This window comes from Eretmochelys imbricata, chromosome 1, assembly GCF_965152235.1.
Source record: "Eretmochelys imbricata isolate rEreImb1 chromosome 1, rEreImb1.hap1, whole genome shotgun sequence".
NCBI classification, from domain to species: domain Eukaryota; kingdom Metazoa; phylum Chordata; order Testudines; family Cheloniidae; genus Eretmochelys; species Eretmochelys imbricata.
The window spans coordinates 208,399,295-208,423,356 of NC_135572.1; the positions used below are offsets into that span (position 1 = coordinate 208,399,295).

Here is a 24,062-nt window from a genome sequence, read left to right on the forward strand (position 1 = left end):
CCAACCTTTACTCTGCTCCATGCCCCTAACCTCCACATACTTTGTGTGGGGAACAGGATCCCTGGCATTTTACATGTGCAAGAAACAAGTTTGCTCACTGCACCTCACTTCTTCAGAGTTTCCAGCTACAGAAGCACCTTTACATCTCTCGGGAAGGAAAGGGCGGGGGGTGTGTGTGGGGGGGGGAGGGGGGAGGCGCCCTACACTACACTGCTAAAGAACGGCCATACCGGGTCAGAACAATGGTCCGTCTAGCCCAGTATCCTGTCTTCCCGCAGTGGCCAATGCCAGGCGCCAATGCTTCCCTAAAGAGAATCTAGTCACTTCCCTAGAAAAGTTTCTACCAGAAAATCTTCATATGCAAAGTTTTAGATAGGATACATTTTCATGTTAAAGTATCTATGCAAGCAGTTTGTACATAATCTGCTGTGTAGGAAGATTTCTGCATAGACACACTCCTCTAGAGATATCCTGCTAAAGTTAGTGCTGAGGGTACAGTATGAGATAGTTGTACTTAACAGAAACTGCCTTTCAACCTTAACTAAAGAATCACTGCCACAGCTCTATAATTTTATATGAAGATTTTACCTTTTCCATGTCTATCAGAGTTACAGGAATATTCCTTCCAACTACCACCATCACTGTGCGACCACAATTATCCACACCTACAGAATAAAATGAGCACCACAAGCTTTTATCTTTGAATAACATTCATAAAGAAGTCTGAGTTTTTGAAACTCACCCTGTAACTCAGGGGCAGCTAACTACAAGCATTCTACAATGTCATTAACTCGCATTCTTAATAGGAGATGGAGTGCAGAGACTACTGCTCCCATTACATAGTACTCATTTTGATCTAAACAGAAGGATGCCTTGCACCTGGAAATAGTAGTCTTTAATACAGAGTTGCACTCCTTGAAGATGGAGGCTGCAATCAATAACCCTGGACGTTCCAGCGATTTACTGACATAGCCCCTGCTGTTTAGAAGGCTCCACTTTCAGCTTTATCATTACCAAAAGGGTGTATTGTTCTGGACATATAACCTATAACAGGTACCACATCCTCAAACGACTGCAATCACATTAGCATAAAGGGGCTTCATATATTTAAGTTCTTATTGACGCAGACATGAGCGACTTAGCTACAGTTGCTTAATTTAGATAGTATGTTTACAATGTGAAACATGGTATTAATTCCTTGAAAGGTATAATATACACTCCCTCCACCCCCCCTTCCCCCCCAACAGGTAGCTGAATACATTGTAGATTTCCTTGATGGGAGTTTTCTCCATGATGTTTATATATACATGGGCAAGAAGAGTTAGAAAACCAGAGTGTAGGGTGGGGGGAATCAAATGCCATCTAGCCTGTGTGTAAATATAAGCACATTGTAAAATAATTTAGAAAGTTACTTTAATCAGTAGCTACTAGGACTGGTTTTTTTTTTGGTAAGAAGAGTACACTTCTTTGTAGCTATAGATGGAGGTTATTTGACCTTTTAAAGGAGTTTTACAGGTTAAATATCTGGTATGTGAGACATAATTGACTTAAGCCAATGACTGTACAGATTCAAAACCTCTAATAATGCTTCTAGCAAGAAGGTTCCTGTACTTTGACAAGTGTAATAATTATATTTCATCTGCCACATCCCTACCAAATACTAACAGAGAATTATTGCTTCCTTCCCCCTAAAAATAACATTCATTCACTGAACCTGTCATCTCAACTCCCTCTTCTCAGTTTGTTGCTGCTGTTGCCCTCTGATCATTACCGGGAAGCTGATTTGGAGTGTACAATATAGGAAGGCTTTCAAGGCAGAACTAGAGGAATCCTTCTCTATAGTAATTAAGTGGACATATCTGTGATTCTTGGTTAATTGATCTAGAATTATGACATGGTATGGAAACCAGGCAAACCATACTGTCCCTAACTTTGCATGGGAAGATGGATTGGACTGCACAAGACTGGATGGTCTAAACCGTATTTCCCTTAGGTTAAGCACAGTTCAAGTCCATTGGAGCTTTACTTGCTTACTTTAAATTTGTTCCTTACCCACCTTTCAACACCTAGTAGCACTGGGAACTCTGAATTCTGGGATTATCTCACACTCCCACCATCCCCTCATAGAATTAGTAACCACTAACCAGGACACTCATCTAACAAATACAGAGGGCCAGGAGCATGGTGACTGGAACGAAAAAGCTGGAAAACAGGATATTGGCCTGGAAGGGACCTCCTGGGTCAGAGTCCAGTCCCCCTGATATCACGGCAACCCCATCATATAATCCTGTTTATAGATTTATCAAGTTCCATTTTAAAATCAGTTAGGTTGTTTGACCTCGCCACTCCTACTGGAAGACTGTTCCAGAACTCGCTCCTCTGATGATCAGGAACCTTCTAACTTCCAGTCCCAATTTATTCATGGCCAGCTTATACTCATTTGTTAATGTGCCAATAATGTACATTAGTTTAAACAGCTCTCCTCCCTCTCGTGTTTTCCCACTGAGGTATTTATACAGAGCAATCAGTTCCCCTTCTTGGCTTTTGTTCTGCTACACTAGGCAAGCCAAGGTCTTTGAGTCTCCTCTGCATTTCTCTGATCACCCTAGTAGCCCTTCTCTGCATTTGGTCCAGTCTGAATTCCTCTCAAACATGGTGACCAGAATTGTACACAGTATTCCAGATGAGGTCTTACCAATACTTTGTACAAATGGCATCAATACTTCTCTCTCTTTACTGGAAATACCTCACCTGATATATCCTAGGATCATACCTGCCCTTCTCATGGCTGCATTATATTGGTGGCTCAATCATCCTGTGATCAACTAATACACCAGGGCTTTCTCCTCTACAGTTTTTTCCAACTGATGAGCCCCCCAGCTTATAGCAGAAATTCTTATTGGTCCCTCAGTGAATGACCTTGCACTTTGTAATATTAAATTTCACCCCATTTCTATTGCTCTGGTCCTCAAGGTCATCCAATTTTTCCTGTATAATACTCCAACCCTCCTCTGCATTGATGAGGCCTTCCAACATGGTCATCAGCAAACTTCGTTAGCACGTTCCTACCTTTTCTGACAAGGTCACTATGAAAATAGTAATGAAGATTGGTCCCAAGATAAACCTTGAGGCTCTTCACTAGTAACTTCCCTCCAGACTGACAGTTCTCATTTCAGCATAACCTGTTGCCTTCTCCACTTCAACTAGCTCTTTGCCCACCTTATATTTTTATATTAAGCCCTCGTATTTTCCCTCTCAATTACTAATACCCCAATAAACACAGCAGATGCCAGCTCTTGAGCTCGGCTTTAGAGATCTTTGCATTCAGGAACCCACTTGAATTTGTAGATGCAGATTTTCTATGATGGATGTCAAATTACTTATGGTTAGAGCCTGTGTGGATACTAAATTTGTATCTGCATCCAATCCGCAAACATGGTCCGCAGATATCCACAGATTTGTAGGGCTCTACTTATGGTCCCAGTTCATCACATCTCATTCTAGCTTCCATATGCCACAGGTCTTGTTTGGCTGTAGTCTGCCTGGCACTGAAGTAGGACAGACTTTTTAATCTGTCATTAGATTAAAACACTTGCTCAGGCTTCATCCCATGAGGCTTCCTTCACACAAAGGTAAAAATAGCCATTCCATTTCCTACTGATGAGTCTATGAGAAACAGCCTTTGGGATCTTGAACTCACCTGTCTGATACAAGGCTTTGAGAGAAGCAACATCAGACAGGTCTTCAGCTCTTGCCTGACATAGCCAGCGATTGTAACTAAAAAAGTCAAACACACACATTGGGTCAGAGCGGTCTGTCTCTTTCATCTGTGTTAGAAAGCATGAAGATCAGCCTGGAAAAATCAGAGGAGCTGGATCTGCTACACTTAGTGTTATAGAACGGTCAACATTGCAATCTTTTGAGTAAGGAAGCTGCTTCCAAAGTGCTTCAATGGGGAGTGTTTGAAAATAAAGGAATATTGACTGTTGTCTAGTTACGCTGTTGGTTACTTTGCTCAAAATTCTCTTTCCTTCAACTTCAAAAGCATAGGAGGAAAAAGAGTTTATTAGGTGCCCAGGATTCAAAAGGGCATGAGTTGTGAAACAGGGTGTGCCTGTTTTAGAAAGAGTATGCATCTGATGAAGTGAGCTGTAGCTCACGAAAGCTCATGCTCAAATAAATTGGTTAGTCTCTAAGGTGCCACAAGGACTCCTTTTCTTTTTGCGAATACAGACTAACACGGCTGTTACTCTGAGACTAGGCTCAGTTACTGAAAGCTATGATGGAACTGTGCCATCTAGTGGTAAACAGGCAGTACAACTGTTCCAATGTGTCTAGATCAGAGGTCCCCGAAGTGTGGGGCGTCCCCACTGCAGCCTGGCTTTTGCTCAGCTTCCGCCCCTGGCCTCGGCTACTCCAGGGATCTAGAATGAAACTAGGCCTTGTCCATGCTTTCCTGCTAACAGATTGCAAGTTTGTGTGACATGGAAAGAGGTCATTAAGGATCTTTCCCAGAGTCACAGGCCTAGCTAAGACATGCATATAGAGAAACAGGCAACGTGTTCTCACTTTCTCTGATGCTGTTTCTGCAGTGCTGCCTCCGACAACTGTCCCTGAAGAATGAGGCGCCTCTGCTTATCAACATCTCCCTCCATGCGGGCAAATGCGTGGGAACCAATGAATGAAATATCTGCTTCCAGCCCCTCCTCATCTGAGTTATCTGCAATGGAAGCATGGGTGAGGAAGCTGTAAGGAAGCCAGAGCTCAAACTACATACAAGAGAACCACAATAATGAACATGGGACTGTTTCATCATGACAATGCATCAAAAAGACACAACCAAGTCACAAGCTGACTGTAGCCACGACACACACACACACAAAAAAGACACCATGTTATGATGCACAAATTTTCTGTGGTTCCATTTGGTAGGCCAATGACCTCTATTGAACTTAGCATGGAGTTGAGAACAAGAAACTCCTGAAACCTAATCTTAGCTCTGTTAGCGACTTAGTCTGCAACCTTGGGCAAATCAATCCCACTTGCCCCTAGCCTCAACCAGTAGAGTGATAACAACGAACTATTTCCAGTGTCACTCCAATGTTTATAAAGTGTCTTGAAAATACATTTGCTTTGTATATGCTAAAAGTATTTTCTCCAGCTCTTAAACTAGAGGTCAGCCTAGATAACGGCCTCCTTCTGGGCTTAGCATCTATAAATCTATAAACTGAATGCCATGGCGACTGCAGACATGCATCCTTGGAACAGATGGTTTGGCCTTGTCTACTCTAAGGGACAACAAAAACAAACAAACACAAACACAACACAAAACCAAAAACAAAACAAAAAAACCCAAACAGATCTGTAATTTGCCACTAGGTGCAGCTCCACCTACGATAATGCTGGAAGCTGTATTATAGACAGGGCTTGGATGTTACCACCAGATCACCTAACCCTGATCAGAGCAGACTTTCATGAGGAATGGTGGTAAAAATGCCTGAACTTAGGTGATTTCAGGAGAGAGACTGTTGAAGTTTCCAGCCCCTCCTCAGCCCCCACCCTATCCATTTTAATTACTAGGAGAGCCGATTTCCCAGTCATCTCAGACTAGTGCAATGCATCAGAATGAGGGGCATTGGCGGGGTGGGAGGGAAAATCTGAGTATAGGCCTCTGGCTCATCCTTTTGCTCCTGTGTCAGCAGCGGTGGAGATAGTTGCTTAGACAGTTGGTTAGACCCAGAGACAGCCACATCCTATTCCTGAAAATTCTTGAAAAAAAAAGACAGAAAAAGTGTAATGTTGAGAGGGGAAGAAGAATTCCCAGGACTTGGAGGACTCTGAAGGAGTGGGACGGAAAGGAACAAACCATTTTTTTTCTCAAAAGGTACGTACTTAGAGCAGACTTCCCACTCTTAGGCCCATGTTTCCAGAATATGACTCCAGGGAACTTTCAGAGGGAGAGAAGCTAACTATTTCCCTGCCCCAGCAGCTGGTGGTGCATGACTGACTCTGATGAGCAGTAATGACCAGTACTTGCCTCTAGTCAGAGACTTGAGGGAAAAAGTGACAGAAGAAAAAGACAGTTCCTTTATCTGGGTCACTAAAGCAGTTTCTTGCTGCTCATTCAGGAGCCACATCAAAAAGGACAGAGAACCTGGGGTGAGATGCAGAGAGCGGTCATGGCTCAGAGTGATCAGACGGAGTGAGAACATCTGATAGACTGTCCACGACCATCTGCAGCAGGAATGGGAGTCAATTCTACCTCATTACCCACCATTCAATGTCTCATCCCCATCAGGCTGTCTTGTTGCTAACTCAAACTCTATTTGTGTCCCTGACTTTTCTTTACCATTGTCAAACTTCACAAGCCTTCCACCCATCATCATCTCCACCTCCTCCTCTCCCACGTCTGACATCCAGGCTGCCGTCCTTTCCAATCCCTCCTTATGAAGAGCTTCCTCCACTGAGCCTCTAACAACTTTGTTTCACAATGCTCATTTCCTCACGGACAGCCTCCTCATTGTCTTCTATCTGCACTGTTTTTTGTGTGCTGTATCAAACATAATTAAACCAAATTCCTTGGGGCAGGAACCATGTCTTGTGTATGTTTCAGCCAGACAGGACCTGCAAGGATTGTGTTTCTTTTTGCACGAGGTTCATCAGGCCCTTCCTACCACACAGAAAAGGGTGGAAAGCTGTCTCTCCATCACATCCTCCAACCACTTCCCACATACAAAGGGAGAAAGCAGAAGTTACTGCTGTAGAATCCAGGCAGCTGCCTGAGCAGGACAGGCAGGGTAAAATCTCATTCTGAAGATTCTCTCCATTGGGTACGCTACATCTAAAATATGGGATTCATAATTCTCTGTGCGTGCTCCCTGGTTTTCCTTGGCTTTTGTGCCAATATTTCAAGGTTGAATTATAACTCACCATCTGGAGCACCTGGTTTTTCACTGATCCTGATCTGTCGCTCTGGTACTACTGGCTCCCCTTCTGAATTGCCAATATCTGCAGGAAGGCACGGTAAGGAATGACATTCTTCTTCCAATGACCTTGGAAAATACAGAGGCAGCAGCTTCTGGTAAGTGGCCTACAAATGACAGAAAGTTTGAGAAGGTCTTGCAGGCATCCCCATTCTTCAGAGACAGCTAGAAACTATTTTTCTATACAGCCACAGAAAAACCTGTAACTCTGTAAAGGGGGCAGGAGGATAATGGATCGCTCTCCTAGGTACTTTCAAGTCAGTTGCATTACTCTTCCTTTCTTCCACTGAGCTTTTGCCAAAAACAAGAGGATAACAGAAGTCAGCCTCAGCTTTACAGGGGTTTTAAATATATTTTAAATGTCTATTAATCGCAGTTAACTTATCTGATTAACTCAAAAAATTGTGATTAATCACACTGTTAAACGATAGAATACCAATTGAAATTTATGAAATATTTTAGATATTTTTTACATTTTAATAGATATTGTATTCTGTGTTGTAAGTGAAATCAAAGTATAGATTTTCATTACAAATATTTGCACTGCAAAAATGATAAAAGAAATAGTATTTTTCAATTCACCTCATACAAGTATTGTAGTGCAATCTCTTTGTCGTGAAAGTACAACTTACAAATGTAGATTGTTTTGTTACATAATTGCACTCAAAAACAAAACAATGTAAAACTTCAGAGCCTACAAGTCCACTCAATCCTCCTCCTTGTTCAGCCAATCGCTAAACACAAACAAGTTTGTTTATATTTACAAGAGCTAACGCTGTCCTCTTCTTATTTACAATGTCACCTGAAAGTGAGAAGAGACATTTGCATGGCACTTTTGTAGCCGGCATTGCAAGGTATTTACATGCTAGATATGCTAAATATGCATATGCCCCTTCATGCTTCGGCCACCATTCCAGAGGACATGTTTTCATGCTGATGACGCTTGTTAAAAAAATAATGCGTTAATTAAATTTGTGACTGAACTCCTTGGGGGAGAACTGTATGTCCCCTGCTGTTTTACCCGCATTCTGCCATATTTTCCTTGTAATCAGGGCTTTGGAGAGAAGCCAGGAGCTGGAGCGCGGAGCAGTAGGTTTTTGCCTGGAGCTGGAGCGGAGCCGGAGCACAGAAAATATTGACTGCTCCATTTTTTTTTCATTCTCAATCCAAAATGAATGATATTTAGCAAGGAAGTCCTAAAGGTGCCAAAAAGTTTGATTGTATAACAATTGATATTAACATCTACTTTACCACTTTACGTAATATGTCAGTTATTCTCACTTCGGCCAAAATCAAGATTTAATGTGCAGATACAAAATTATGAAGTTTTTTGGAGATATATTTTATTAAAGAATCAGATAATTATCAGACATCCGGCAACACTGTAGACTGCTCCCATCCTTGTGCCAAGGTTAGGCGAGTACGTACTTGCGTAGATTAGACAGACAGTTAGATTAGTATGTGTTGATAAAAAGAAAAGGAGTACTTGTGGCACCTTAGAGACTAACCAGTTTATTTGAGCATAAGCTTTTGTGAGCTACCGCTCACTTCATCGGATGCATTCAGTGGAAAATACAGTATTTTCCACTGAATGCATCCGATGAAGTGATTTTCCACTGAATGCATCCGATGAAGTGAGCTGTAGCTCACAAAAGCTTATGCTCAAATAAATTGGTTAGTCTCTAAGGTGCCAAAAGTCCTCTTTTTCTTTTTGCGGATTCAGACTAACACGGCTGCTACTCTGAAATCTGTTTCCCGTTAAAGTTTATTTCCAACCTTGTAACGTGTAGCCCGTTACTTCCCAACAATTAATGTTGTAGAACAGCAATAGCACATACTAATGCTACGGCACATACCAAATTTCATTGCTATATCTATATTAAAGCATTTTTGAGGTATTAATTAAAAACTTGGAAAATATTTCGAATATTTTTACTGCAAAATGTCATAAGAAAAACTAACCTGCAATTTATAAATAAAAATTTATATTCATTATGTATATTAAAAATACTTCTTACTTCATTAAAACTGCAAGAAACATGTTAAAATATTAAAATATACTTTAATAATAATTTTGTGAAAAAAGAAAATGTGATCATTTTTGTCCAGAAAATCCAAATAAATTCAAAGTACCTTAAGTGGTTAAGATATCACATTATTAAAAAAAAATGTAATGCTTTTGTTCATTGCTTTCCAAAGAACATAACAAGAAACGTTTGGATGCAGTAGCAGCACAAGAAGATTTGGCCATGGCTTCAACAACAAAAAATAAATCAAATCTGCCCTCCATGATTGATAGCCGATATACAGAAAAGGATCAACACGATGTCTTTACTTTTGAATTTGAAAAGCCCAAATTTGGGCTTTTGGGAAAAGCAAAGAAGAAATTGGCAATGTGCAAGGTGGAAAAAGAAGTGAATGGCGAGATCAAACCATGTAGCTTCAAGACAAATGAAGCAAGTGCCGTGAAAAGTTTCAACCTTTGGCGGCATGTAAAAAGTAACCACCCTAAAAACTATGTGGCTACACTCTTCAGTTGGCAATCTGGGATGGACTGAACAAAGAACATGTGAAGAAATTACTGGAAAAATTCGACAAGTCATTGTCAAACTACGAACCCCAAGTATTTGAAGTGTTCTGCTCGATCTACATGGGGTAACTCAATCATTGGATACTGTGACTCGCTGGGGTTCAACATTTGCCATGATTGATCGGCTTCTCGTTTTTCAATCTTACTGTTAACAAGTGGCTGCTGCTGGAACAAGAGAATTCAAGTTAACAAAAGCTGAATGGGACGAAGTGAAGAACCTGTGAGACCTCTTGGCAAAGCCAAACCAAACAACTGTGAATCTTCAAGCTGTCGATGTAACCCCGGGAGTTTTAATGAAGGAATGGCGAAAACTGTCAAAATTCTTGCAAGAAAATGGTGGACAAATTGCAGAAGGAATTCTATCCTCCATGCAGAAACGTAAAGAGAAGCTCTTTGAGTTTATGTTGACCCACGGTATCAGATTCTTCTTACCTCAAGGGAAATACCAAAGGAAAAGGAAGGGCTCCTTGATAGTGCTCGACAACTAAAACCAAAATCGATTGCTACATTTGAACTCGGCGAAAGAGGTTGAAGAAAATGAAACACTTCAAAAGGAGTCATCAACAATCGAATTTACGGTTTTGGAAAGTTCACATCCTTCAGAAATAGCGGGGTGTTCTCAAACTTCTGTCTCCACTCTGAACTTGTTTGAGCGTCCATCCCTGAGACGTCTTAAACCATCACAGGGAAATGGAGATAATTCAAGCACCAATTCTTCAGAAGAGGATGCCTTTGAAAAGGAATTGGATAAATAAGAAAGACGCAGGGGAATTTCTGCGATTCAAAATTGTAATGAAGCATTATTCGAGAGAAACTTTCGGGAAGATTGTGAGGCAATGGAGTCTATTGGTAGGCTAAAAGTTAAGTGGTTTTGAGCCCATTCACAGCTACCCACACCACATTCAGGCTCCCTTTAGAATTGCTTCGAGCATGCCAACAACTCAAGCTAGTGTAGGCAGTGCAGCAGGCTATGAAAGACAACTTGATTGCTGCAATAACTTTTTACAGAATGAATTATGAATGATTCTAGTTTGTATTATTGTGGATGACATTTAAATAGTTTTAAAAGTCTGAATAAAAATAATGTTTTTTCAAAATTACAGTATGCACTTTTTTATTTAGTTAAAAATTAATTTGAGTTGGAGCGCGTAGCGGAGTTGGAGCAGAGCTGGAGAAGTCACTATTGGTGCCAGAGTGGAGCTGGACTGGAGCAATTCAAAATTTGATTGCTCCAAATCCCTGCTTGTAATAGCAGTCTTGGATGATGACTCAGCACATGTTGTTCATTTTAAAAACACTTTCACTGCAGATTTGACAAAATGCAAAGAAGGTACCAATGTGAGATTATTAAAGATAGCTACAGCACTCAACCCAAGGTTTAAGAATCTGAAGTGCCTTCCAAAATCTGGGAGGGATGACGTGTGGAGCATGCTTTCAGAAGTCTTATAAGAGCAACATTCTGAAGTGGAAACTACAGAATTCGAACCACCAAAAAAAAAAATCAAAAAAAAAATCAGCCTTCTGCTGGTGGCATCTGACTCAGATAATTAAAGTGAACATGCATCGGTCCGCACTGCTTTGGATTGTTATTGAGCAGAACCCATCATCAGCATGGATGCATGTCCTCTGGAATGGTGGTTGAAGCATGAATAGACATATGAATCTTTAGCATATATGGCACATACATATCTTGCGACGCCGTCTACAACAGTGCTATGAGAATGCCTGTTCTCACTTTCAAGTGGCATTGTAAACACGAAGCGGGCAGCATTATCTCCAGTTCTTATGTCAGGGCAGTCTTGTGCCTGGAGTATATTTCATTAAAGTTGTATCTAGACTAGCATCTGGAGAAATGGACTTCCCTCCTGTGAGACAATACCATCACTGCAGGTCACCCCTTCAGTATATCTTTTCTGATATTATCAGCGTACACTTTCCCTCTCAATTCATTATTTCTAGTGATACCTTCCTAAAGAAATCTTCCTCCTTCTCTATTTAACTCCCTTCACATACTTCTAGATTGCTATACTTTTATAATCCTCTGATGCTTAGCCAAAGCTTCGTGTTTAGTTTGATTCTTTCCTTTAAGTTATTATTGTTATTTATGTCTGTATTTCCACAGGTGAAAGCAAAACAGAGGAAACAGAAATATAGCAGGGTCTCAGGAGATAAGAAGCTTGGTAAGGACATAAAATAAGATTCACCTTGGGCAAATCTAAGCCAGCAAACATTAACTTGATTGGAAGGTAGGAACCCTGAAACCTAAGTGTTGAGACTTGTTTGCAGGGGCAATCAAATATTGCCCAATCCCATGCCACTACTGGCAACTGACCTAGAGAGGGGGCTGCCTTTAATTTACATCAACTGGGGTAGATTGCAGCCACCCCTTTTCTTGAGATAAAAAAAAAAGTCCGCAAGGATGACAGATCCTAACAAAGGCTGCTTGGATCAAGCTGAAGCACTGCACATCATGATCTGTCATTTCTGTAGACTGTACCTCTTTAAAGAAGAGAGCACTTGCAGGCTATGTTTTGGCCACCCCAGGGCCAAGCAAGGGTAGAGAATGATCTCCGATAGGGAAATATGAGGGAAGGGACACACTGTTTTTTCCTTACTGATTAACAGTTGAACTTGGAGAAAGTCTTTCCATTTAAAAGACCAGATCGTTCTTAAGATAGTACAAGATATATTCCAGATCCCAGTGCCAAGAACACTGACTGGATTCGCTGTGTTATGCGCATATTAGTAGGAGGCGCTCTACACAGATACAGTGAGAAGACATGGAAGAATGTCAATACTCAAACTGCCAAAGGCTTATCATCTTGAAAACAGAACAATGGTTAGCTAATTTCCCCAGGAGTCAGGGTCAGAGTCAAGCTGGGATCAGAGACTAGAGATCAGAAATGTCTGAAACATCAGTTTTCTAGGTGTTTGTGGGAGGATCTGTGGGGATGCTAATCTGGGGAGCAGGGAGGATTTTTAGCAGGAGGGAAATAAGGTGGGAATTTTGAATGTAGTGACTTGCTCTGCCTTCTTACATCCGAAAACCATCTTGCATAAGTATCCCATCTAACCCAAGTCCCTCATGCCGGTGCCCAAGTGGTGGGTCGGGAACTTGTGACAAGTGGGGTGGCTTGAAGTGCATCTGCAGCTAGCAATGAGAATGTGAGCAGGAAGGAACTGGCAAAGGTGCTTCTGGTGAAACACCTGGAAGGAGGCTGAAAGGGGATGCAGAGGAACTAACAGTCATGATGAGAGAGAGATATAAAAACTTGAGGATGGGGAAACTGGTCTTCAGCTTCACAGTACAACATACGGAACAGGAGTCTACAATGCCCTAAGAATTAGAGCATACCTAAGAACTTTGGCAGGATGAACAATTGTGAGAAATACCTGTTCAAGCTCAGAGACTGCAAACACCACCTTCTCCAGGGTTCCCCCATGAATCTCCAGGAACCTTCTGACTGTTCCTGTAAGCAAGAGCATTAAATACATTGAGCAAACAGGGAGACAGATTTACAGTCTCAGCTACGATCAGGGACACTCACTAGCTATAGGCAAATACGAAAGATGCTCCCCTCCTTCTGCAAGTGCGGGAAGGCCCCCACCCCACAGACAGGAACCTAATGGGTAACTAAGAGCACTACACACAGTGGAGTGGGCACACACAAAAAGACAGCTTGCTAGATATTAAGAATATCCATAGTGATAGAATCATAGAGATCATAAAAAGGTAGGGTGGGGAAGGATCTCGCAAAGTCATCAAGTCCAGCCTCTCATGCCGAGGCAGGACCACGTAAACCTAGACCATTCTGGACAGTTTTGTCCAAACTGTTTTTAAAAACCTCCAGTGATGGGCATTCCACCACATCCCTTGGAAGCCTATTCCAGAGCTGAACTACCCTTATAGTTAGAAAGATTTTCCTAATACTTAACATAAATCTCCCTTGCTGCAGATTAAGACTATGTCTCTACTAGCAACTGAATGACAAAACTTTTGTCTTTCAGAGGTGTTAAATCCGTCCCCCACCCCCCGAAAGACAAAAGTTTTGCCAATGACAAGTGCTGGTGTGAACAGCACTTTGTTGCCAGGAGCACTCTCCCGCGGACAAAGCTAACGCCGCTCATTGGGGGTGGAAGTTTTGTCCGCAGGAGAGCCAACAAACAGCGGCTACGCTGCGCGACTTTTAGCGACACAGCTAAAAGTTGAATAGTGTAGACATAGCCTAAGACTATTCCTTTTTGTCCTACCGTCAGTGGACATGGAGAGCAGCTGATCACAGTTTCTTTATAACAGCCTGAACATATCCGAAGACTCTTATCAGGATCCCCCTCAGTATTTTCTTCTCAAAACTAAACATGCCCAGTTTTTTAACCTTTCCTCATAGGTCAGGTTTTCTAATCCTTTTATCATTTTTGTTGTTCTCTTCGGGACTGTCTCCAGTTTGTCCACATCTTCCCTGAAGCATGGTGTCCAGAGGAGAATACAGCACTCCAGCTGAGGCCTCACCAGGGCTGAGTAGAGTGGGAAAATAACCTCCTGTGTCTTACATACGACACTCCTTTAATAAACACCAGAATTATATTAGCCTACACACTGTTGACACGGTCATTTCTTCCCTCATGGGATCTCTCAAAAGCTGTCCTTTTCTCTCAGCCCTCTTGTCCATGCAGTGACTGCAGTAGCTCAGACAAAAACGTCTGGCTTCTCACCTCCTTCCTTCAAACAATCCACTGAAAGTCTTCTACTACAACCCTCTGACCATGTCACACTCATATTCAAATCCCGTCACTGGTACAGTGTTCATCTAAATTCATGCTTCTGGAATTTACCTTCAAGGTTCTGCACAAATTTTTCTCCTGCTTAAAATTCTGCTCCCAGTTCTCTCTACTCCCTCTCCCACATCCTTTGTTCTGGTTAAGCCTCCCTCCTCTCCACATCTTTTGGATAGTATCCTTGTTCCATTCATCTTTGGATCTTCCGTTCTGCCACTCTTGCTGGGAACAATCTCCTCTCTAAATGCTGAATGACCACACTCTCTCCAACCAAATCCTTCTCTACACATATCTGCAAGACCCATCAACATTAATCAAGGTGCAAAAAAGCCAACATCTTATCATTTTGATAACAGACCCTCACCTGATGACAACTGTATTTTCTCTCATTTAGAATGCAAGTCTCTTGGAGCTGGGAGACTGTTACTTTCTAGGTATTGGACAGTGCACAATGGGGCACTCAACACAGGGCAAAAGATCTTCTCTCCATGGAAGCTTCCCTTTACAGTAAACTGGAAATGGGTATGAGAAACAAAAACATTGGCTCTAATAGTAGGACAACAATCACATGGTGTCAGCAACTGAACCTGTGGGCACATTGCCTGTAAACTGTAGAGGAGCCTGGCAAATTTCCTGAGAAAAGGAGTGGCAGAGATGTGAAACATGTTCCCAGAGACCCACAAGGCCAACTCAATCCATTCCCTTATGAGCCAAGCTCCATTCTCAGAACTACTTCCAGAAAAGGTTACTAACGTATGTTGAGCGAAAGTCCCAGAACAAGTCAACATGCACTGCAAGTTTCCAGGAAAGCCAGGCACCTCAAGCAACCCCAAACTGCACACAAGCTAATCTTTAGTAGTAGAGGCTGCTCCAAAGCCGATTCATCAGCACAAAGCCTCACAAACAAACCAAGACACCACCACAAAGGGCAATGAATTTAGAAATAAGAAATCCCAAGGATTTTCTGATGCACTGGAGAAGAGAGACTTATGGTGACATTTGTCACTCACTCTGAGGGGCCTTTCATTGTAGCATCCAATTGTGCACCCCTGCTGGCCTGCTGCAGATGTAAAGTGCTGCCAATACCTTGGAGGAAACTTCAAAAAGCATTTTAAATTAGAAGTGATTCTCTTGTGATTTGCAGATTTTATAGTACAGTAACACCTCACGTAAAGTCGTCCCGATTAAGTCGTTGTTAAGTTGCTTATCAATTAGGAAACATGCTAATTTAAAGTTGCGCAATGCTCCCTTATAAGGTTCTTTGGCAGCCGCCTGCTTTGTCCACTGCTTGCAGAAAGAGCAGCCCGTTGCAGCGAGCTGGTGGGGGCTTGGAACCAGGGTGGACCAGCAGACCGCCGCTGCCCCGCTCCCCACCCCCAGCATCAGCTCTCTGCTTCCCTAAGTTCCCTGTGCGGCAGCCGCCCAGCAGGCTATCAATATTGCAGGCAGTTCAGCTGTCCCTCCCCCCACCGCCTTGGAGCTGCTCCCGTGAGCCTCCTGCTTGCTGGGGGGGAGGGGGAGAAAGGAGAGAAGGGGACTAATGTCAGGGTGTCCCCCTCCCCCCCCACATACCCCATCTCCATGGAGGGACACACGACAGGGCTCCGGATGGAGGGAGCTTCCTAGCAGCAGCTGCTATCTCAACTTGCTGATCTACTTAAGATAGTTTACCTAAGAGTGGGGTCACCATACTTAAAGGGGCACAAGGGTGTGTCTCTGTCTGCCATGCTGTCTCCCCTCCCTCCATTTGTGCTGCCTTGTAGAGTGTGAGGCTACATTAACAACAATGGGTTAACCCCTGAGGGCTCAGCCAAGTGCTAGGTCATCATTTAGAGTAGGGCATTCTCTGGGAAATGGCCCACCCTCTGACTTCACCACCTCAACCAAGCTTCACAATCCTCATCGCTGCGTACAGTATTAAATTGTTTGTTTAAAACTGAGAGAGAGAGAGAGAGTGTGTGTGTGTGTGTGTGTAGAGAGAGAGAGAGAGAGAGAGAGTGTGTGTGTGTGTGTGTGTGTGTGTGTGTGTGTGTGTGTGTGTGTGTGTGTGTGTGTGTGTTGAAAAAAATTTCCCTGGAACCTGACCTGCCCCTATTTACATTAATTCTTATGGGGAAATTGGATTTGCTTAACATCGTTCCACTTATGGTCACATTTTTCAGGAACATAACTACAACGTTAAGTGAGGAGTTACTGTATTTCCTCTCTCCTGCTTTCTTGGGCTATCCCAAGATGTGGTCAAGTTCCCATCAACACTAACAGGGGAAAACTGTTTTGTAACCAGTTCCCCAGATTGGGATGTCCTCGTGGTGCAGATGGGGCTCTTAGGCTGTGATCTTGTCAGCTCTCATCTGTTAGTCATTTGGACAGGAAGAAACTAAAGGCCAGCACTTCACAGAACATTATTGGATTGTATGGATGTGCAGAGACTGAGAGCAGCAAGGAAGGGGTGTTACCAGTTTAGAGAACAAATCCAAACACATTAAATCAGTGAAGGACTTTTCAAGCAATAGCAGCAGTTTGGAGAAAAAGAGGATGCATTTCCAAACATTTCCTGCAGTGAAATTTTCATGTAAATGGGTTAAACCACAGCAAAATCTCACAGGGGCCAAAACTGCTGTGGTTGAACAGCATTGTCAGTCATAAGGCCACCTTCCCTTCGTAAGTCTCTCCCAGCTCCCCTTTTCACCTTGAAGGCTCTTCTCCATTCACAAGCCATCTGTTGGGTACATACAGCTAAAACAGGAAGATTTTCAAACACTGGGCATTTCTACCTCTGGTAGAAATGCAGGCTCCTGGCAAAACAATGCTGACTGAAACACCTAGGCATTTGCTAGGTCTACACCTGAATATACATCTCTACTGACTTTGACCCAATGGAAGGCCCCACTACTGCCTCAACATCCTGCTGCTTAACACCCCAACCCCAAATGCTCCAACACCGTGCTGTTATTTAAGTCTAATGTGCACAACATGGGCTCCAGCTGGTGTAGTGTTAGGATGCAACAAACTTCCAAGACCTACTTACGCAGTGCTATGTGGGTTGCATCCTCCAAAGGGTAGCCTCTTTTCACAGAGTTTATGACACAGAATCCCACTGAGGACATTGCCTGCTCCCTGAAGTCAAGAGGAGAAAAGAAACCCAGGTATGAAAACAGAACCTCATATGGGAGTGAGCTATTGGCAGGAGGTATGGGGGAGGCAAGAAGCAGCTCAGTGGGCAGGATAAGCACTAGCACATCCCTCCTCTCTACTTGAGGAACCTCTTTTGGTTTGCAGCAGAGGGATTCCCAGCTTATGAGCCACAGGAGTTCACTAGGTGGAGAAGGCAGAGAAACACTACTTGCCCCCAACTTTCTCCAGATTTGTTCCTGAACATCCCTTCCCACTTGGACCACTCCCTCATATCTCAAACCAAGCTCCCGATAAGCAGCTCCCCCACCCAGTCCACTAGAAAACTGCTGTCTGCAGGTGGGCTCTTCCAGGAACAGAAGAAGAGACGCAGGGAATGGGTTCTCTGGAGTGCTGGCAGGCTGGCACTAGTTTTTCCATGTCTTATCCACTTAACTAGTTTCCTGTTTGCCAAAAAAGATTTCCACTGCTGCAAATCAGAGGAAACAAGAGAGGGCTGGTGAAAACAGAGGGAAGGAAACCACGAGAGCATTCCCTCTTTCCTGTGGGGCCTGTTAGGTCTGCTGGAGGCTAGAATCCATGACAAATCTTAGGAAGCTTCTTGGGTCCTCCACACTGCCCTCTTGGTGGAATAATAATTGTTATTTTTGCACTGACAAGTGCTCTTAGTGATCAACTACATTGCCAGTCCTTTCCCTGTAGCAAGCGCAAGCTCAAAGACCTTTTTTTAAGAAGTGAAAAGTGCAGGTCTCCAACAACTGTTTAAAATGCTATACCAAGATCAAAGCTGGTGACTGCCAACTTTACAAAGTCCAAAGTTAGTTACTTTTGAAAGGTGACTGCCACCTAACGCCATCTAGCAAACTAAGTTTTGTTGTTTTCCTGCTTTGCTACTTAATACCAAAATCCATCCCTCACCCCAGTAATAGAAAAATTAAGTCTTTCATGAACTCTATTTTCAGGGTGTCATAACTCAGAAACCTCTTGTCCAAATCACTTCAAAGTTTGCAGGAAAATTCTCCTCAGGCCCAGACCTAGCTACCAGTTTTAAGGCACATAAAACTATAGATTTGAGAAGATTGGGGGATTCTGGAAAAAAGTGGCCTTATTATAGAAACTCAGGTGTAAACTTGACTATGAAGCAACTATCATTGCACTGTAACAAACAGATCTTCAAATATCTAGAAAAGTTGTTTTCCCCCTCTCCCGAGAAACCACAAAGCTCCATTGATAAAAAAGGTAAAAGCCATAAACTAATCATTTGTGGATTTAGAAACACCCTGATTCACAGCGTGAAGATTTTATAGGATTTTCTGCAAGGTATAAGTAACACCATAAAAAGGAAGTGCTTCTTCACATTGTAATCACTTATCACTACAGGAGGCTTAGAGGCACATATTGGACTGAATTATATAATTGGTAATGCCATCATGCGTAGCATACTAGCTAAGATAGGCATACTTGCATCTCAGACTTCAGGGGATCAGCTGTTCACCACAGGAGTCAGAATGGATCTTCCCGTCTCCAAACATAGAGCATTATGTTCCTGGCTTTCTGCACTGTTTGGAAGGTGGAGTGGGAAGAGAAATCTGCCTTTCCCCTGGGCAATCAGTATCATCTTGGCCAGGCTGTGATATACTGCCTGATTATCTGATACAACGAAGTCAATTATGCTTGCGTATTCTCCCTTCAAAATGACAACTCACGCTCCCGGAGCGCATAAGTGAGGGAGCAGAGTGGTCCCAGACTCTGTCCAGGTCTGAGATTGTTGATGGGCGTTCATACCCACCTGGACTCTGCCCACATCAGGTAACCCAGAAGCAGCATGTATTATGAGTAACAGAGCCTGGCCCAAATTGCCATGTGCTTACTTTGCAAGCTGTAGGACATTGCGGTAGCAGCTATACAGGGAGCTCTCGGCTGCTGTGCGATATCTGCTCTTGTATTTGGGTCCCACGGTGTGAATAATGAATCGTGCAGCCAGGTTAAATCCTTTAGTCAGTTTTGCCTCCCCCGTCCGGCATCCTAAAGAAACATACAAAGGATAAGATACCTAAGTCTTGGTAGGGCAGAGAGTAAAGCACCTCACTTCTTCATCCCCACACCAAACCCCACCCTGCAGCAACTCACTTCTACCTCATTAGTTCCTGCACCACAAGATGGCAAGCTGCTACAGCAGCACTCAGCCAGCCCGGGGACATGCGGTGAGCTGTACCATTTCCAGTCTGCTTCTCAGAAGCTGAGCATTCACGGAGTAGAACAGAAGCACCAAGTCACTGGAGAGGCTGTGTACTTGACTGCAGCTCCCCACGCTCCCCCTCCCCCACCACACAAAAGCAGTATACTAACTTGGCAAGACAGTTGCAGTAGAAACGTGTTATGTTAGAAACGTGTTATGCAGACAAACACAAACTCGGCTCTTCTGAAAGGCTTTGGGAGACTATGCTGTTTGATTAAATTTCTTGGTATAGGAGATGGACATGGTCCTTTTAATCAGCCAACTTGTGGTTGGCAGAGCTTTTAGAGATGGAGAAGCCATAATGCCATGTTTCTCCACATCACATGGAGCACAGTTGTGCCTTGTGGTTTGTTCCACAAGATTTTCATCTGCCCAGTTTTTAATGTCTCCAGGGATGCCTAACAGATCTCACTGTCCAGAAAGATTTCTGGGTATTCTGTCTACATTTTCTATTGTTCTGTTTCATTCCTTTTCTCTTGGACAACTTGTCTCCAACAGACAGCGAAGTGTTTCCTCACATACATGTAGCCTTCTGGGAACCATTTTCCCCCCCTCACATACTGGTAGCCTTCTGGGGATCATTAATAAGCATCTATTTCACAACCAGTAGTACACTATACACTTTGCAGAGAGTGATCTGGGCTCAAATCTATTCCAGTGGACCAAACTTCTTGCATCTTTAGGGCAAGATAGAAAAGCGAATGTACTAGCCAGGAGCTACAAGATGTTTTTTCCTCAAGTCTCCCCTTAAGAGAGAGAAATACTCTCACAATCCACCTGCACAAGACTGACTTAAACTATTCCAGCCCCACCTAAGGAGAGGAATTTACTCACATTGGTGATAGAGTTATATTAGATATGCATCTTATGATTTTTTAAAACAAACTTTGTATTGTGGATAATCTAAGCACTATACCCAGATGCACACACTCTTTTGTTTAATAAAAAAAAATAAAAAATTTATGTAGTACACAGGTTAACATTAGCTTTAATATAATTTTTAAAACTGTTTTGTGTAACTCTAAGAGTATTTCCTGTGTTCTGCACCACAGAACTGAGAAGGAGCATTTGCTCTGTCTCAACAACAGTCCCAGCCCACTCCCAGCTGCTCCTTCCCTCACCCCTTGTTGAGTGCTGAAAACGCTGAGTAGGGTGATTGCTGCTCCTCCTGGCTTTCAATACAACACACCCTCTGTGGTTTTCTAGATGGAAACCAGTAGCAGAATAGGGAGGTCTACTCTACTACTTCCCTACTCCAGGTTAGAGAATGGAACAACTTCAAGAGGAGAGATTAAGGGAGATCCACATCAGAATATCCATATCCCAGAGTTTAGAACACTCTGCTGAGAGGCAGCAGATCCTGACCGAAATTCTCTTCTTATCAGACAGAGGGGAGACTTGAACCATGGTCTCCCACCCTCTGGGTGAGTACCCTAACCACTGGGCTGAAGGTTATAAGGGAGTTCTTCCTCCTGTCCGTTTTGTGTGGAGCTATGAGGCCTCTGACTATGCCAACTTGATTGGGCCCCACACTTGTGTTATGTGGAGGAGCACCTATCTTCCTGTGATCCATGTATTGCATGGGGTCTTAGGCAACAGAGAGGCACCCAAATGCCTAGAATGAGGCAGCAGTCTGCATGCCCAGAGAAAGAAACATGTGCCTAGAGAATTTTTACTGCAATAATTTAGGCACTGAGGAAGTTTAGGCACCTACAGGGTTAGGTGGCAGCCAAGTGGGAGTTTGGTGGATCTCAATGTTGCCTAAAAACAGGACTTAGGCACTTAAGTACCTTTGTGAATCCCACCAGAAGTCTCTATTTTTCCCCTCATTGTTCTAGACCAGGGGTTCTCAAACATTTTAATGGGGTCGCCATGGCTGGTGTTAGACTTACTGGGGCCTAGGCTGAAGCCAAAGCCCGAGTCCCATCAACCAGGGCCGAAGCCCCTGGGCTTCAGCTTTTCCCCTTCCCCCTGGAGCAGCGGGGCTCGGGTGGGCTTGGGATTCGGTCCCCCATCCTGGGATCATGTAGTAAGTTTTCTTGTCAGAAGGGGGGGCACGGTGCAATGAAGTTTGCGAACCACTGTTTTAGACCCATCCAGGATGTGAGCAGTTTGATGGGGTGAGCAGAAGCAGCCCAGGGAAGAGATATATTTTTCCCCAAACATTTTTCCTGTGCAAAACTTTTGAAGCAAGCATCTTTATTTAAGGACAAAAACATACAAAGAAATCATAAAACAATAAAAAGATCTAAACGTGCACTTAAGCTTAACAGCAGGACCCCATCAGCCCTCATGGGAGTCCCTGATGGGTTCCAAAGCCTTTCAAATCCTTCTCCAAGGCTTGGCTTCTTTTGGTTATCAAATCACGCCAGTTTGTAGCTCAAGAAGTTCCCTTTCAGTCAGTTCATACTTGGTCTTTCTACCAAAAAACGCTCTTTGTTCCCAAGCCTCCTGAAACAGGTAAAACCACTTACTGTCCCCCTTTCCACCTTGGGTAAGACTTCAAAGGCTGGGTATCTGCATAGCCAACCTTGGGATTTTGCATATTAATCACCTCTTAGAGATTCTAGATTCTACAGGGAATCCACTTAGCAAGCCAGAAACACAAATACATATAATGCTTATTGATACAAAGGTCTGAACATTTTGTGGCCCATCACAAAATAATAGTCTGAAGATTTTCATGATTTCAAGGGCTGGCTCAAATAAACAGATAAGAATACGAACATTAAACATGGTAGTCTCAAGACATGCCTGTGTTTGTCATATCTGTCACAAGTATTACCCCTACTTTACAAATCAGGAGCAAGGCACAGTGGCGAAGTGAGTTGCCCAAGGTAACAGTAACCAGGTGGCAAAATCAGTAACAGAGCCAAGATCTCAGTCATTGGTCTGACTTTTTACCCAGTCATTGGTCTAGACATTAGACCATCCTCTCCCAAACTTTAGATGGAAGACTCAAATTTTTCCATCTAAAGAATATTATGGAGAGAAACAGAGCCTTCTAATAGAGCCTTACAGCATTTGGAAGACTGTTACTGTACTGCTGTCTAAGATGCAGTAGACTAAGATGATAAACTGACAGCAATTCCTCTAGAAATCTGAGCCCCTCCCTGAAGTATTTCTGGGTTAGAGGAAGCTGAACAGACTGTTCCCAGGGACATGGGAGTCAGCTGAGCCATAAAGAAAGCACTTGGTGCCTCCAGGCTTGAGCAGAAGCAGTGTATCACATGGTTTAAGCATGATTCTTTCTCATTCTTTCTCTCAGGGCTTAGAGAAAGTGGATATAAATGGGTGGGAAGAGGATGTGACAGATAGTGAAACATCCTGCAATATCTTTGGGAGATCATACTGTATTTAAATGAATGAATGGTTTATATATCATTGTGGGCCAGGGACTGCATTCACTCTATGGGGGAAAGCGTTACCACAGCTCCTCCAGGAAGGAAACCAGTAGGGGATGATGAAGGCAAATCACTCAGGTTATAACACCTCCGGAAAGGTACCACTTTCTGAGGTTCATATACCCTGGTTCAAACTGGGACCACCAGAAAAAGAAAGGACTTTTGGGTAAATAGCCCTGAGCTTGATATGGCTCCTGATCTAAAGACTGATATGAACTTGCAAGAACAGGGAAAACCTCGTTCTGGGGGCTGAAGGACTTACATCTTCCAGTCTAACTTGGTTAGATTGTGCAAGGTGCTCAAATACTAGATAGGTGATACAGAAGTATCCAGATAAAGAAAAGTCCATAATTCAAAGAATATTTCTCTCTAGAAAAGCAAAATTGCCAGCCTTCCAATAGGGCTCTTCTTACAATATCATTAAACTGGCTTATGGAACTATTTTTGAATTAGTACAGGGAAAAATGAAAGAACTGACTAAGAGGTCACTCTGAGGCTCTATTTTATCATGCAGGGCAGCAACACTTTATCCATTACTAGACATTGGTTCCTGAAAGATTAGGTTGCATGGCTGCAGGCTAGCAGTTTGTACAGAACTTACTCAACATGAATTCTTGTTGAGTTTGGATTTCTGTTGGGGTGAACTGCAAGACTCTCCGAGCATCTCCTTAAAAAGGGGCAGTACAGCAAAATTAGTATTCATACAAGTTCAGTCTCTACAGCAAGAACTTTTATAACTGCTCTTTTAGATAACTTCCAACTTCAATCTGCTTCAGCTAACTAAGGGGACGACTGTGTCATAGTCTGAAAGTAAGAGCTCAGCAACTTGAACGGCTTGCTAGAAGCTTCTAGGGGTCTGTATTCTGAATTACAAATGGAGGAATTGTCTACCATAGGGGGAAAGTTTTGGCCAGACCATATTTCACATTAAAACCAGG

General features: G+C 43.0%; 1 protein-coding gene across 3 annotated transcripts in view; it reads right to left on the reverse strand.

The window, feature by feature from the left end:
• The window catches only part of GDAP2 (ganglioside induced differentiation associated protein 2), a 43,744-nt gene that overhangs the window by 12,983 nt on the left and 6,699 nt on the right, over nt 1–24,062 (reverse strand). For 2 of the 3 annotated variants that reach the window (XM_077823183.1, XM_077823192.1), the window contains exons 4-10: nt 19,353–19,506; nt 17,378–17,466; nt 12,967–13,043; nt 6,931–7,090; nt 4,570–4,720; nt 3,701–3,777; nt 589–665 (exon numbers count right to left, since the gene is read on the reverse strand). In XM_077823183.1, coding sequence (XP_077679309.1) covers nt 589–665; nt 3,701–3,777; nt 4,570–4,720; nt 6,931–7,090; nt 12,967–13,043; nt 17,378–17,466; nt 19,353–19,506 — 785 coding nt within the window. The remainder of the gene's footprint in view (nt 1–588; nt 666–3,700; nt 3,778–4,569; nt 4,721–6,930; nt 7,091–12,966; nt 13,044–17,377; nt 17,467–19,352; nt 19,507–24,062) is intronic. The other variant, XM_077823202.1, reaches the window with a different exon arrangement.